The 17106-nt window shown below is 40.3% G+C and overlaps 1 protein-coding gene across 1 annotated transcript in view; it reads left to right on the forward strand.

Annotated features, from left to right (window-relative positions):
* cttnbp2 (cortactin binding protein 2) overlaps positions 1–17106 on the forward strand; it is a 92082-nt gene that overhangs the window by 31669 nt on the left and 43307 nt on the right. The window contains exon 3 of the mRNA XM_082538119.1: positions 10267–10497. Coding sequence (XP_082394245.1) covers positions 10267–10497 — 231 coding nt within the window. The remainder of the gene's footprint in view (positions 1–10266; positions 10498–17106) is intronic.

The raw sequence follows: 17106 nt of genomic DNA on the forward strand, positions 1-17106 counted from the left end.
GCTATAGTTTGTTTGAGCTTACTGGCCACAATCTTAGCATTAGCATTAGGGTTTGACAGCCCAGCATCCTAGACCTATTGCTGTCTAACTAAACTCTGCCTCTCATTCTACCTTCAGAAACTCTAGGAACCACAAATGAGCCAGCAGTTTGAGGTCGAAGGGCTTTTTTGGGGTGTTCCTTGTATGTGGTGAGAAAGATTTTAAATTCGATTTTGGATTTAAAGGGATCCATAGAAGAGAAGCCAGTATGGGAGGAATATGTGCTCTCTTTCTAGTGCCTGTCGATATATTTTAGATCAGCTGAAGGCTTTTCAGAGTTTTTAGGGCATCCTGATAATGAATTATAGTAGTCCAGCCTAGAAGTAATAAATGCATGAACTAGTTTTTCAGCATCACTGTGAGACAGGATGTTTCTAATTTTAGAGATATTGCATTGATGGAAGAAAGCAGTCTTACATATTTTTTAATATCCGCATTAAAGGACATATCCTGGTCAAAAACGACTCCAAGGTTCCTCACAGTGTTACTGGAGGTCAAGGGTAATGCCGTCCACAGTAAGCATCTGGTTAGATACCATATTTCTAAAACTTTAAACGCAGAGTACAATACCCTCAATTTTATCTAAATTTAGAAGCAGGAACTTAGACATCATGTAATTTGAATGAAAAGAGAACAACGTCACAGAAACAAGTGGCAGAAATTAGCTTTCTCTAAAGGGTGAATGAGCACTCAATCCTTAGCATTGAGTTCAGTCATTCGAGAGGGGCTCAAAGTAGAGCAACTACTTCTCCACATTGAAAGGAGCCAGCTATGTCGCATGCTGGGTAAGGTGTTCCAGCTGTGCATAGCCTGGGAACTTCAGTTTTTCACCAGATAAGCTGGAGGAGGTGGCTGGCAAGACAGAGTTCAGGGCTTCCCTCGCAACCTACAGATAAGCTGAAGAAAATGTCTGGATTATTTATTGTTTTGTTTTTCTACATTTTAACTTTTAAAATAAGCGGTTGTCATGAATTGCAGAACATTATACCATGCATTGATAATGCATGTAGCAGTACCAGTTTGTAATTGATATATCAGTGTGGTTCTGTTTTGTGATGGTTCCTGAAGATAAGATGATACAACAAAACACTGGGGTGCATAATATGGACAATTCTGCCTGCAGTTGTTGGGTTATGACACATGTGCATCTGACCTCTAAAGCTGCATCACAATACAAAATGTAGGGGGTGGAAGCCAGGAGCCAATCATTTTAGTTCTGTAACTGCTGGTGTTATCTCTCCTCTGCTGGATTGGTTATGTAAGAGTGGCCTGGTTCCTCACTGATGTCAGTGTACAGTCAGTGCTATGCCTCTGCTAACAGCACTGATGGAAAGATAAATGAGTGATGGATTTTTGAATTGCTCCCACTGACACCAGTCAAGTTAAATAGCCTTCAGATGTGATGTCACGCACATCATGATATATTTGGCTGTGCTTTCAGCTTTCATTTCATTTTAATATAATTATTATTTAGCGTACTGTTACATATGCATTGGAACAATTAATACTGTGCTTGCCACTCACTGTTTGGTGGAAATCATCCTGGGTTTCTTTTAAATTAGGTCAAGCTTGTACATCCTCATCAAACTTTAATTGGCTTCTCATGTTGGAGCAAATAATCAGCCAATGCCAAGGCTATACATGCTGCACAAGTCTTAAAATATTTAGTGCAGCTACACATTTCATGCACAGAATGGCATGAAACAGGGGAAATTTCCTAACTTACAGCAATGTTACCAGCTGTGAGGTAGGATACAGCTGATCTGCTGTAGGACTGATCTGGTCATTTTTACCAGTTTCAGGGACGGGTGACAGTAACCTGTAGTGCACAGAAAATAAGAAATATACATAACCAAAGAAAGTCAAAAACAAAGAAATGAAAAAATGGCAAAAACTCTTTTTGTTTTTAATTTGTTTAATGTTTATGATGTATTACCACCAATTGGAATAGGCCATTAGAAGTATACTTCATCTTGTCTCCCTCTATTCTCTTTCCATCACCCCCAACCGGTCGCAGCAGATGGCCGCCCCTTCTTGAGCCTGGTTCTGCTGGAGGTTTCTTCCTAAAGGGAGTTTTTCCTCCCCACTGTCGCCCAGTGCTTGCTCAAAGGGGATCTTTGGATTGTTGGGGTTTTCTGGCTTTTTCTGTAGTGTTTTCACCTTACAGTATAAAGCAGCTTGAGGAGACTGTTTTTTTGGATGCTGTTCAAGTTCTCCGAAGCTTTGAACTGTCAGCTCATAGTGGGGTCATAGCTGCGTGTGAACACAGCATAGGTGACAGCTAACATCTGCTTTGTTGGTTCTCACCTGTTATCATCTTTCCCTTTTATCCTCCCTTTCTTTCTCTCCTTTAATGCACACATCTCTCACATTCTCTCTGATAGTTACTTTTTTTAAAACATTCTGTTTGCCTCTCTTTTGACCTCTGAGTTTCCTTTCCTCTTTTATCTTATTCTAATTTATACTGTACATCCTCCATCTCCCCTGTTTATGGGTCCACCATATCTCCTGCAGCGTGCAACAGTCATCTGTTCTTCTATGTCAGATCTAATCCTTTTGCACATATTGATCCCTGCAGCAAAGATAAATCCTTCGTGACTGTGGGTCATCAAGTGTCAGATGCTCTTTCTCACTCACTGTGAGGATAGCTTTCTAATTCAGTGTTACAGTAAACCACCACACTTCATCATTCTGTGTGCTGATTGGGATTCATATGTAGTGTTTACATTTGACTTAAAATGTTGGGGATACCCCTCGCAGCTCTTTGAACCTACATATTCCTTACCTTTTTCAGCATGTATGAAGAAGTTATTAAGCAACAGTTTTAAAATATGAAATATTTTGCAGAAATAATAGCTGGGCCATGAATCCACTATATGACATCCATCCATCCGTCCTTTACCGATAACCGAGAGGCTCAGACCTCCCCCTCCCCACCCTTACTTGACTTACATGGTTTAACCAGGAAGCACTCTTATTAGATGCCCAAACTACCTCAGCTAGCTCCTTTCGAAGCGGAGTAGTAGCAGCTTTACTCTCATTTGGGAGTTCAGTCATTTTGAAGGACTCCTTCTCAACCTATCTCTTAGGCTGATTCCAGTCACCCTTTGGAGATAGCTCAGTTCCACTGCTTGAATCTGCGATCTTATTGTCATTACCTTAGGTTAGGTTAGGGGCTTAGACTGCTTTTACTCTCATCTCCCTCTTTACCCCATCAGACCAGTACAGTGTCCACACTGCAGATGCTAGAGGCAAACACCAGAACAGGGTGCAACCCCTCTCCGGGACACTAGTTCCAGAGCTCGAACCATGTGGTAAGGTGAGCCCGAATTATATCTAGCCAGCATCTATTAACCCTCAAACACAGCAACTCAGGCTCCTTCCCCACCAGAGAGATAATGTCCCAATAGCCAGCTTTAGCAGCTGACCAACAGACCCTCTGCCCCAACCGTTGATAGACACACACTGCACCCAATCCATATGGCATGAGCCTGCCCTCCTATGGGCTCACCACCCACCTTTTTATTCTGTGCCTGGTCAGGCTCCATGATTTAAGACCAGCTGAAGATCTCCCTCGATCTCCCTCCCCAGGCCTGGGTCCATAGTGGGGACCTGGTAACCATATCCTAAGTAGAATGAATTAGTTGAGTTTCTAAAGTTTATTTATTTTTTCTTTTTTTTACCCCCTGCATTGCCTTGGTCCTCTGGAAACAGTTGGCTATTAACCTCAAAAATGAATGTGATGTACAGTTTAGTGAGACATTTTAGATACACCTAATGCCACAATTCACATCCAAAATGTTTACATTTCCACAGTGTGAATGCAGGCAAGATACACATTCAAACATTCGTTGTAACTTCCTCATTTTAGTATAAAGCCTCACCGACACAGGCCTACAGACTACTTAAAGGCCATCTGCAACCACCAGAAGGGAAAGGTGTCAATTCTTCGACTGCTTGTGGAGGATAGAGGTTGTTGGCAGTTGCTGTGAAACTGATTGCCAAAGCCCTAATCAAACAGGCCCAGAGACTGGCCATTGAATTTTATCTTTAGTTTGCTTGTTTTGCATTGAGTTACTGGTTCCGTCTTGCTAACATAACCTAGGTTTAATACATGAGGTTAGGGTCCTCTGGTTTAAATGTGACACCCAAATCAGCTCACTGATAGATAATTTGAGAGAAAACAGTTGAAGTGAAGATTACTTACTTACTTGGTGTGTGTGTGTGAATGACAGATGGTACTGCAGACATTTTCCATCCTCCCCAGGGTCAGTTCATCTCGAGGGACTATCCACACCCCCTGGTGACAAATGCACACACAAACAGACTGGAGAGCTCTTGCATGGTATGATATCCCCCTGCCAACACCCAATGTGTATGATGCGAGCTATACTATACAGTATTATGTATCTATGATCATCTTATACTTATGCATAAGGACTGTAATTAAAATGAGCCAAAGGTAGTTACATGGCTACATTTTAGAAAATAAACAGGACAATCCATCAGAACAAAATACTCTCATGAAGACAGATAACCTAAATAATGGCAAATGTTTGAATATAACACATGAAAGGAAAAGAAATAATTTTAAGGCAGAGTGTGGACTAAACAGCAATCTGACAGTAATGATGAATGTGTTTAGACTTAATTAGCAGCACTTTTATTAGATGAAAACAATTCAATAAATCATGTTAATTGTTAGACAAAATTATATTTTGGTTTTTTACTCTGTTTAACGGATCTAATCCTTGAGTGTCTGTTTTCTTATGATTATAACAAAGCAGCACTGACACTGACTTTTACTGTTTATTCTAACAATTAAATAATCAACTGATTGACTGAAATAAGACTAACCTGAGTGGTTAAAGCCAATATTTAGAATGCTCTTTGATAGCTCTTCAACTTAGGTACAATTGATCGATTGTACTGTTCAGGGAAGGAAACTGCTGCCACAAATCAATCATCTGATGTCATCCTATTCAACCCAACACGCAATACTGAACTCCAAACAAGAAAGAGAACCAGCAAATCATCACATCTGAGAAGCTGGAACTAGAAGGTGTTTGGTGTTTTTTGGTGATATAACGATTGAATACATGAGTCACTTTTCAATAGGGCAAAAAACAACCAGCAGCTGGCTGTTAATGACAGGAGGCTTTATAAAAATGTGTGTGTACACACACACACATACACATACATATATATATACATATACATATATATATATATATATATATATATATATATATATATATATATATATATATATATATACATATATATATGTATATATATATATATATATATATATATATATATATATGCGCTAAGCAGAAAGAGCTGTACAGGTGTCTTTTGGAATCTAGACACATGACTGTGTTTATAGTTCTTGAATCACTCATCGGAATAAAGTTAACCTTCACATCAGATATATTTATTTATTTATTTTAAAAAACCTTTCATTGAAACAAAGCCTTTTAGGATATACCTCCCATCCAGGTGTTCATGAATCATGTGAATAGTAGTTTTTTATCAGTTTATCACACCACTTTTTTGACTCCCGAGCTAAGCAGCATCTCAAGCAACACACACTCAAATCAAGTGCCCTCAAAGCACATCCCTCTATTTTGGTCTAATGCTTGTGTGTGTTCTTCCGGACATGAACAGCTCCTCTGTTTGAATTTTTTTTTTTTATATGGATTGAGTTAGGAGCCAACTGCTGACTTGATATTCACAAGTCACAAGAATACATGCTGCTTCTTTCTCCACCATGCAATGTCTGGATTGCCCTCTCCAGATTTCTTTTCAAATAGATCTTTTCTTTCCCTCCTTCACTTCAGTGTTTCTCTCTTTTTTCCCTGATTTTTATTCATTACAACTCTCCTTTTTCGTCCTTCTCTTCTAGTCCATCCCTACTGCTCTTCTGAGACCATCTTTCTTTTTCTGGCCACAATTTTGAACCCCATCTCCCAGCGAGTGCAGCATGCCTATAAAGGTTGATGCTAATAATACTGACATCTCACTCATAGCATACCACCAATGCTACACTAGTAAATACTCTAGAGTTACTAGCGCATAATCACCCCTCTGTTTTTCCCAAACCAGAATATATAAACATCTTATCTTAAACCTTAGTAAACCTCAGGGGTATGGCTCATGACATGTACTGTAACTAAAATATAGGGATGTTAGCCATATTTACATCCTAAAGTCACTGGAAACTTACAGTTCAAGGGTGATTTAGCCCTACTTTTATTAATTTATTTCAGCATGTTTATTACAAACATTTATTCTAAGAATATGTTTAATATTGTCTCCACTATTATTCATCAGCATTATCAAACAGGTGACCAGAACATATTGGTTAAATTTTTATCTTTTTTAAGAAAAGAAAAACAGATTTTTTTATCAATGGATTTGCTCCTAAAGCATATACCCCTCAAAGCCTATTGTATGTTGTAGCTTCCCTGTGATAATCAATGTATCTATGGAATTAAGAGCCTCGGGGGAGCTTAGCATTTGACAGCTGAAGAGGTCTCAAAGGATTCGTGCTATTGGTCCAAGCCCTGACTCTGTAAATAGGGTGACCTACGATCCTGAGCCCCCGCCCCCAATCAGGAAATCTTGATGATCTGGTTCACAGGTTTAAATACGAAGGGAAAACAGAGGTGATTGAGGAAAAAGTTGTTGAACTACTCACGTATCATAAACGGCTCTTTTAATAATAATGAGAAAGGAAAGAAACAACATGCTAGCAAGTTGAGGCTTGTGAAATGAATAGTTTACTCATATTTAATGGGAATGCTCACCTAACCACCCAAAAACCTTTAGCCTGATAAATAATGTTCCTAATGTGAGCATAAAGAGCCGCTGACTGACTGAACTGGACTTAAATGGCCCCTGGTTCTATGTGAGCATTTACAGGGAGATCCTGAGAGGTGAAGGGAAGTTTAAAGCGCCTTGAGGCGACTGTTGTTGTGATTTGGTGCTATATAAATAAAATTGAATTGAAAGATGGCGCTACGTTGCTCCTAATTATTTCTTGCTGAGCTTTACAGATGGATTCCCTTAAGATGGTTTAGATGATACGTTCACTGAAGCTGGATTATGTAGCTTCAGAGCATAAGCAGCTATGGTATGAGGTCAAAACTCCGAGTACTCACCCAGCTGATGTTAATAAAGATTTTTGAGAGTAGAAAATATATTGTAATAAGTATTTTTACTAAGATTTTTTTTTTAAGATTCATCCATTTTAACTAAAATCTTCCCTCTGGTGTGGAAACTGAAGAATGTGACACTGGTGCCATTTTCTGCACTTTGCTGATTTCTGTGTTCTGGATGGTTTATTTTTGAATTTTTGATTTTTGAAAGGTTAAAGACATGAATTTTGAGTTTTTAACAGCTGTGAACCATTTTATAGACACTTTAGAATTAAATTAAATACAGAAAACTGCTTGTTTTAGTTATAAGTGTGGTTTTTAATGTCAACTCAAAGTTTATTGAAAGTAGCAAATTATTCCTGCAGGTATTATCTTCATGTTTGAAGTGTTTGTGAGAAAATTCAGCTTTTTCTCAAGTCTTTCCTCTTTCCAGTCTTTCCACACGGTCTTTTTGTTGTTGTTCTTCGGTTCCTCGTGCTCTTTCTTCCTCTCTGTCACGCACACCTACCTTTCCTCGGGGGCATGTTTATATTGGCCTGCTCACAGTCGGCCATCAGTATCCAGACCTGCCTCAGCGCTCTTAGAATTGACCATCAATCTCTATCCTCTGCGCTCTTTATGTGAGCGTGTTACTGTTTGACTCTGCAGACTTACTTTTCCTTCTTTGGAAACGCATCTTGCAGCTCCGTCCTGCCATTCATTCCTCTCTGTCCCTGCTGTCTGTGGCTTTGTCTTACACTTGGCTTTCCCTCCCCCCACATAAAATTTAAGTCCCAACCCTTTAAGTAACCCTAGTTATTAATTACTCACCATTTTTCTACTGCTGATCAATATGAATCATGACTGTGAAATCATTCCAAAACTGCAATTCAAATCTTAGATTAAGGCACCTCCTTTTTGCTTAAAGAGCACATCAAATGGTTTGTCCTTCATAAATGCCTTGACTCAGTTATATGTTATAGATCGAAAGACGACCTTCACCCAACTCTGATGGCTTTTGTTTTATTGCAGTGTATTCCTGAAACATGTATTACTCTTTCAGCACTACTTATGGTCTGTGCAGGTTTGCAGCCGCTTTACTGCCGCCAAGTGGATTTTGGTTAGGCAGTATTTGGCCAATCGATGGTCATTTGTTTTCGGTCAGAAAGAAGACCGGTTCAACAGGGGTAATGTTACTGAGGCTAATAAATGCCAGATTCTGCTTGAAGCAGCTGTGAAAAACACTGGATCTTACAGAAGATGTTTCCCCTCTATAACCTGCAGGATTTGATGCAGTGAGCTGTTTCAGGGGAATATACATCAAGAAAAACAAATTCCTCTCTGAAAATATAGCATGCAAGCTATTATGCTAATGTATTGTTAACTAATATATTATTAGCACTATTAGAGTACTAATCAGGTGGAACCATATGATCTTCCGCGGCACACCTGATCATTTCTGACGGCACACCTATGTGCTGCGGCACAGTGGCTGGGAAACACTGAGTCTTTAGGGTCGGTCCAACTGCAAAATGAGAGTCTATGAAGAGCAACTGGTCAGCCTGGTGGTTGCTGGCAAAAAAGATAAGTTGGCAAGAACTGTAACGTAAACAGGAAAGTTGTGGCTATGACTAGAAAAAATAAATAATTTAACATAGGTACACACTGACTACTGAACCCAACACAAGTGTAGAGTCGCAGTTTTAGTGCTTCACTCAGAGCACATTGCCCCTGCTGTGTGTACAGCCAGCTCTGTTTGATAGCTTCTTCTTTTCTTTTTTTTACCTGCAAAAGTGTACACCCAGACTTTCTAAAGCCACACGGATAATGTGAATTTTTTCCCCTGGTGTCTGTATACACTTGACAAAATTTTGCTGAAAACAAGTCAGATGTTTACTACCGCTGTTAGCTTTGTTTTTTGGCCAATCACCAGTCTGCTGCATTCATATACTGTTTGGAAAGACATGCTATCTTGGGACGCTGATTTGCTGAAGCATTAAGCATTCTGTTTACATTCTACTGGAAGTCCAAAGCTGGAAGATGAATGATAAACATTAGAGTGTGCAGCTGAAAAGATTTTCAGCCTTGCTTGAAGTTTGTAGTTAGCAAAGGATCTTCTACGTAACTGCAAAGGCACACCATGTTTTCAGTTAAGAATGGAAACAGTCATGCCAGTATAGCCGTGTTCTCTTATTATACCACAGCCCTCCTGTGTGTACAGTCTTCCGAGCTGGTCAGAGGTATCTCCCATCGCCATGTACCAGTGTAACCTGAGCGCAGTTGTGCCTGCTTCAGTGCTGAATGCTTGTGGAGTCATGCGGTTGGGGTAATAACATTTAGGGGGGAAGAGTTGGTTGGTTCGTAGTTCCACAGCATGGCCTGAGCTTCCTTTTATTTTGCTTGTTGTTTTTTTTGTTTTGTTTTGTTTTGTTTTTTGAAGCACTGTGTAGGGGTAGGTTGGGTGTTAATGGTGGACTGGTAAAAGCTTTGAGCTCTCCAAATCACCGTAAATATGTCCTCTCCTGCTCGTTAGCTGTTATTTACTGTAATGTAATTATGGGTGAGTTTGTTTGGGACACAAACTGACCCTGATGATGGCCACGGGACCAGACGAGTTTGTCAAGTAATAAAGTTTCAGTGTTGCTTGAGCTTCAACCTCTTTGGGACATACATTTCCCATGGGTAGCAGAGAGCTCTCCAAATAAAAGTTGAGAAATGCTTAACAAAGTGAAGAAAATAAACCACAGTTTGACGCCTTTCATGTTGTTACCCCGTGTGCTTTTTTGACACGTACACTTTTGATCTAGGTCACTGGATGAGGTTAAGGAGAGAACGTCATTCCTTATCAAAGGCTTTTTGTTTTTGTCTTACATTATACCAATGTCAAAGTACTGTTAGTTAACGCATTGTTTTCTGGTTGTACGCTAATTCTATAACATATCTACAGTATGAGATTATATGTGTGATTCTGGTTGAAAACCTGGAAACATTCTATATATTATTTTTCATCAAAATCATTTTACTCATGTAGTGTAAACAAGTTGAATAGCACCTTTTCTGCTTTTTTTTTTTATATCCCCTCCAGGCTCAGCGGAAGGAGGTTTTTCTTCAAGAACGGTACAGCCACTACAGCCTGACTGACCCCTACCTGGCACTTCAGAGGGACTTCGAAGGCGGGGTCCCCGGAGGAGACAAGGAACGGGGTCCCCTAGGGTCCAGCCCCATCTCCATCTTGGAGGCCGTCATGGCACACTGCAGAAAGATGCAGGAGCGCATGTCGGCCCAGCTGGCTGCTGCCGAAAGCCGTCAGAAAAGGGTAAGCCATTGCGGGGGGGGGATTTCTGTTGGTGGAGAAGGTTGGAGTTGAAAACAAAAATAGAGAGTGCATGGCCTTGTGACCGTGAAACTAAAACGCCACCTGTACGGTTGCTAAGGAAAGATTTAATTTCTCACATGAGATCCAATCTCTTCGCTTCTGCTTTTTTAAACCAGAACTCCCAACCAGACACAACAGTGGAAGCTGAACGTCTCAGGATGTTTACTGCAGGCATTGACAATAATTACTGTAACTTAATTGGATTTTTGTTTTGTAAACAGTCCTTGTGCAGAAATGCTTTGGAGAACTGAATCTACTGGAACGATTATCAGCTGCTGCATGGCGTCGGAACAAAATGGATTAAAGAGCAACTAGCGCATTTATTTATTTATGGTGTTGCTTCCTGCAGCACCGCTTATTGTATAATTAGTCAAACAAATGTTGACATTATTCATTTAGAAGAGGTTCATGAACTGCCCATTGATAAATGTCACATGATATCCAATCATTATAGGAGGGAAACACATAGAACAGTGTTTCCTGTGCTGCCAGACAGTTACAAGGTTTGTGTGTCCAAAATGCCGAATGGTTGTTAAATCTGAACGCGTGAAAGAAGCTTTGATTAAATTTGTGTTGTATCCTTTCCAAAAGTATTACTTTGGATTTGATATAAAAAAAAATTCTTGCCTTTAAATGGAAGGAGCTGTATGTGCGTCAGAATTTGTAGCTTGTTCATGGACTTTCTTTGGTTGGGAGGTGATCTACAATGTCTTGAAGCAAATGCTCTAGTATGTTAAACCATGTTTTGTCATCGGTTCTGCATTGGTCATATGACTGAAAGATATGAATAGTCACTATGTTGTTACATTGACTTAATAGTATATTTATGTCTTAAGCTGCCTCTGAGCTCACATCATTTACTTACCAGCAATAATACTGCAGTGTTTAGCATTACTGCTTTTTAGCATTAGTCTTCAAGTGAAGCCAAGGCTGGCACAATTTTTTTTTTTTTCTTTTAAATCATCTTGTCATAAACTGAAGTTGTGCTGCTAGGAAAAAACCCAAGGGAACACCAAGATAATCAGGAATCGTGCCCTGTGGACGGTGAAAGTTTGGAGAATTTAACTGCAAGCTACTGAGATATTTCATTGTGAGCTGGACCAGCAGAAAAACCAACACCACCATCATTAGAGCCGTGTAGCTGCGGTAGCAGAGACTGGTCAGTCGCATTTTCCAAAATGTCTAATTTCTGAGCTTATGTTTGTTTCAAGTTAAATTGTAGTGAATAGGTGGCTATATTCAGTCAAGTTTAATGAAATCTATTTGCATCTTCTCTTTGACCACAGATTGAGTTTATTTACACAGAATTCAAATCTCTGAGGCTGAAATCCTCCAAAGGAAGTTGTGGGAAAGAGAAAATTCGACGCTTGTCTGTGTATATTAATGTTTCTCCTGAATGCATGGGTATTGTATGAATGGGGGAAGAGTGGAGTAACAGTGTGTCTGTGTTGTGTGCAAACCTAATACCTATTTTCTGGTGTGTCAGTTCTGCTTTTGTGTACAAACTCATATACGCACATGCAGTGTGTGTATTTGAGTGTGTGTTTGTTCGAGGTCTCTTTAGGATTAGAAAGCCCTGATTAACTGGGCAGCCAGATGTCTGCTATCCCTCTGTCCCATTTTCGCTGTTTCTCTTTTTCCTCTCATATATGTGTTCAGACATGAGGCTGGAGGACTGAGTGTGTGAACAATAAAGAAAATACTCTGTTAAAGTGTATGTCCTGTCCATGAACCCTGAAACACAGATTTAGTTTGAAGCCACACTGAACCTTTGTAAGTAACCACACACATAAATACACAGAGAGGAGGTATGGACGAAGGAAGGAGTGGAAGGAAGGGAGAGGTAGGAGTCAGTGTTTTGACAGGAAAGCTGGCTAAATAGAGTGTGTGTGTGCGTGCGTGCGTGCGTGCGTGCGTTATCCTTAATGTGCAGCCATATGTGGATTGTTGAATTATTTGGCATAAAAATATAAACGGTAACTTTTAAAAGAAATTGAATTTTCCAGATCTTAAATAGAAAAATGACAAATGATGCTTCTGTCCATGAAGTTAGAATCAGATGTTACAGTTTAGGAGCAAAGATTAGAACATTTTCAGGAAGTGAGAGAAGTAACCTGTGACATGTAGAGGTTGTCTTACTATTTCTCTGTTACTGACAAGTGTTTGTTGTCATCAGGTGAAGATTTAAAACCTCTCTTTAGGGGTTTAAGGAGGAAAAGTTTGTGAATGGAATTTCAAATTAATTAAAAAAGGATTGCAGTAAAAGTATCTGTTTGGCTGGGACTGGCTGCGACAGGAAACTCATCCAAAAAACAGATGGTTTAATGCAAAAAGAAGTCTCACAATGCCCCAGTGTCATCACATGCCCTGCAGATAACTGTGAAACCAATATTTAGTTTGCCAAAGAAGATTCAGACAAACAATTTATGTTCTCTGGACAGGTAGACCAAAGATCGAGTTATATAGGGACAGTAACTGTAGGCATGTTCGGCGCTGATCAAAGGCAGCTTTTCAGAAGAACAGTTTCACACCAGCTGTACAGCAAACTTTTTAAAATCTTCGGATTCTCAGGTTGATTTGCCAGTCAGTGAACTATGAGAAGATGCTGTGAAGCCATCTGCTGGAAAGCTCAACCAAAAAAGTAAATAAAAAAATATATATTTTATTAGAATTAGAATAATATAGAATTTCCCAGAATTTAAAGCCATTTAAAATTTTGCAAAAAAGTTAAAAGACCAATGAAGTTTGTTTGTTTGTTTGTTTGTTTGTTTGTTTGTTTTTTGGTCAAATGTCAAAAGGACTGGTGAAAAAAAGTGTTTTTATGAAAGGGCAGGAGAATAGCTTCTGGTGATATTTTGGTTAAATAAATAGAAATAATTAAAATAAAAATAATTTAATAATAAATTGATCATCTTTACTATACAACAGTTTCATTGAGTTGTACCACAACATCTGAGGTTTTATTTCAGTCCACTCTGGTCTTATTTTAAAGGATCACTTACTTGTCGTGGGTTTTCTGCGTCTAGTTTGGTCCCAAATAAGTAAATTGCACCGAACTTTTATGGATACTGCATCTCTTCACCATGTGAAGCTCTTTGGTTTCTTTGGTTATGCCTTTAGAAATGTTACAAAACAATAAGAAATGCGGACTGAGTGATGGAGCCGCCAGAAAGTTCACCTATCTCCTAATTAACCATGTGATTTGTACCACAATGCCAAGACTGGTATTTTGATTTGGAATGTACCATTTTTGTAGTGTTCTCTACAGTTAGGTTTGCAGAGTCTTCTGGAATTGAGTAAAACTGAAAATTATGGTTATTTTCTTAGGATTGCACAGTGCATCACATGGCAGATTTAATATTCTCACAGTTTGGCCTGAAAACAGAAAGTGCACCACTTCACCTGTGAAACCACTCTCAGTACTGCTGAGAAACATGGTTGTATGACTTTGAACTACAGCGGTTTTGCTTCTTTTTAGCCCCCCAAAACACACTTAAATATAAAAGAAGCAACAACAGACAGTAATGTACTCTCATTTGACATGGTGAATATAAATTGGTGAAATGGAGATTTGTATGAGATTGTTCCTTAAGTTTTTTGCAGTTGCTGTGGTGCTACATTATGATTTTTGGTGCAACGTACTAGAAGAGCGCATCCTCTTCTAAGGTGGAAGCTGTGTACTCTTTTTGGTGTATAATAAATCACCATATCACCACTGATTGCCCAGTTGTAGCCAAACAATCAATCAGCAAATGTGTCAGGCAGGTTTCACTGGAACTCTTAAAATGACCAGTGACACAACAACAAACCAGCACTGCTAAAAGACACAGGCTTAGCATGCTTGGAGAGATCTTCTGGTTGCTGGGTAGAGTGAATTTCACCTGGCTAGTTCGTGCTATCTTTATCCCCTCCGTCTGTTTCCACTTCTGTTGTCCTCCTGTGAGTAAGCTACTGAATTATCCATGAGGTCTTAGCCAAGCTGAAGACAATCACGCAGTTAATACATAACACACTCTGAACTTGTTCATGGGAATAATAAAGGCAATCCCCAAGTCCTGCTATCTCCTTCTCCATGAATCAGTCATGAAGTTGGAGAAAGACCCTATCCAACCCTACAACTAACACCCTACTGCCACTTTAAAGGACCACCATTAACCTGTATAAAGAGATTTTACATAACAATTTGTATCATCTGTAGGCATAGTATAAAATTTCTGGAAACTCTTTGTAGCCCACTTGTATTAAGAGTGCTGTTAGCAATAGCAGTAATTTAAAAAATCATCATAGACAATCTATAAGATAATTGAAAATCACACCTACAGTAAAAAAAAACTTGGTGTGGTATGGTGCTGGTGGGGTGTGAGTCTGAATCTGGAATTTAAAGAAATCTAAAGCTGGGAAGTTTTCTATCTGCAAAGTATTCTGTCTGTTACACCATTGTCTACAATACGCCAAACCATTTAGAAATGAATATAATAAAAGACTGTAGCTTTTTCAAGTTGTCCTTAATCGGAGACATGGAGTCATGCATATTACAGAGTTATCTTAATCCCACATGGTTTTAATCTAGTCCTCCCAGTGTGTTTCGACATGTACAGCGTTCCTAAATGTTTTTCTGAGGCATTAGGCTGACTTACAGCAGACATAATCCTCACCCAATTAGCAGCTAGTCGTAACACCTCCTTTTGAGTAACAACTGGCATTCCCCTGGCTCTCCTCCTGCTTATAAAGCCCTTACTTCTCCTCAACATCAGCTGGTGGTGATATCTATTCCCTGATGGTTTGGAACAGCAGGAGTGAAGGAGTTAGCTAAGGCTGGGAGGGGTCTCACTTGGGATAGTAGCTGCAGAGTGTCAGCTCTATTGTTTGGGGCTTGTTAGAGAGATGGGGTCAGTTGGGTCGAGAGCCCCAGTTAAGCCCCCCCTGTGAAGCCAACTCTGAGCTAATAATAGCAGCGATGCTCCAGATATAGAGGCCGCTGGTCTGACAAGTCATCGAAATTCAACCGTGTGTAGAGACTCTGACATAGAGACACATAAATTCAACCACCCTGTAGAGGAATAAGACCTGTCTTGTCTGTCTGTTTTAATTCAGCTACTTTGTCTGGCTGATTTGATTAATCTGGGTTAAACTATGTTCCCTGTTCTCCTAAAAAAAAAAAAAGGTTCAATTTTTGTTTGATTTATTAATGCATTTGCAATTGAGGTGCTGCATTGCCTCAGAATGTAAGCAGTTGGATTTTCAATTCAGGTTCAGCTATTTGAACCTGAAGTTTACTATGGTATTAAAAGACGTGTCAGATTGCTTTATAAGATCATAACAAAGACATGGTGCTGGTGAGGTGTGAGCTGGGGATTGGATATTTGACATACGTGTGACGCTTACTGAGCTTGTACAGCACATACAATCTGTGAGTTTTGTGGTATGCTTGATCGCAACTGATTTATTTTAAAGATGTCAGTGAATTGTCATTATGTCACATGCCCAGTGGTAAAATGCTTCGAGAAGCTGGTCAGGGACTTCATCTGCTCTGCACTACCCGACTCACTGGACCCTCTACAGTTTGCATACCGCCACAACAGGTCCACTGATGATGCCATAGCCCTGACACTACACACTGCCCTGTCACACCTGGAGAAGAGAGACACGTATGTGAGAATGCTGTTTGTAGATTACAGCTCAGCATTCAATACCATCGTTCCCTCGAAGCTGGACAGGAAACTGCAGGATCTAGGACTGAGCAGCTCCCTCTGCAGCTGGATCCTTAGCTTCCTGTCTGACAGACGCCAGGTGGTCAGACTGGGCAGCATCACCTCATCCCCCATCACACTGAACACTGGTGCTCCACAGGGGTGTGTACTGAGCCCTCTCCTGTACTCACTCTACACCTACGACTCCACAGCCACTAATAGCTCCAACATCATTGTGAAGTTTGCGGACGACACTACAGTGGTGGGTCTTATCACCAACGGTGATGAGACGGCTTACAGGGAGGAGGTCAGCGCCCTGACCCACTGGTGTCAAGACAACCATCTCACCCTCAACGTCGCAAAGACAAAGGAGTTGATAGTGGACTTGCGGAGGTGCAGAGAAGTACACACCCCCATCACCATCAACGGCGCTGCTGTGGAGAGAGTGAGCAGCTTCCGGTTCCTTGGAGTACATCTGGCTGAGGATCTTACGTGGTCAGTACACACAAACAAAACAGTGAAGAAGGCGCAGCAGCGCCTCTTCTTTCTCAGGAGACTGAAAAGATTCGGCATGAGCCCCCGCATCCTCAGGACCTTCTATCACTGTGCCATTGAGAGCATCCTCACTGGATGCATCACCACCTGGTATGGCAACAGCACCGCCTACAACTGCAAAGCTCTCCAGCGAGTAGTGCGGTGCTCTGAATGGATAATTGGAGGTGAGCTTCCCTCCCTCCAAGACATCTACAGGAAGCGCTGCCTGAGGAAAGCGGGGAGGATCATCAAGGACTCCAGTCACCCCAGCCATAAACTGTTCAGACTGCTTCCATCAGGAAGGAGGTTCTGCAGCATCCGGTCC

This window comes from Aulonocara stuartgranti, assembly GCF_965226115.1.
Source record: "Aulonocara stuartgranti genome assembly, chromosome: 7".
In the NCBI taxonomy this organism is placed as follows: Eukaryota; Metazoa; Chordata; class Actinopteri; order Cichliformes; family Cichlidae; genus Aulonocara; species Aulonocara stuartgranti.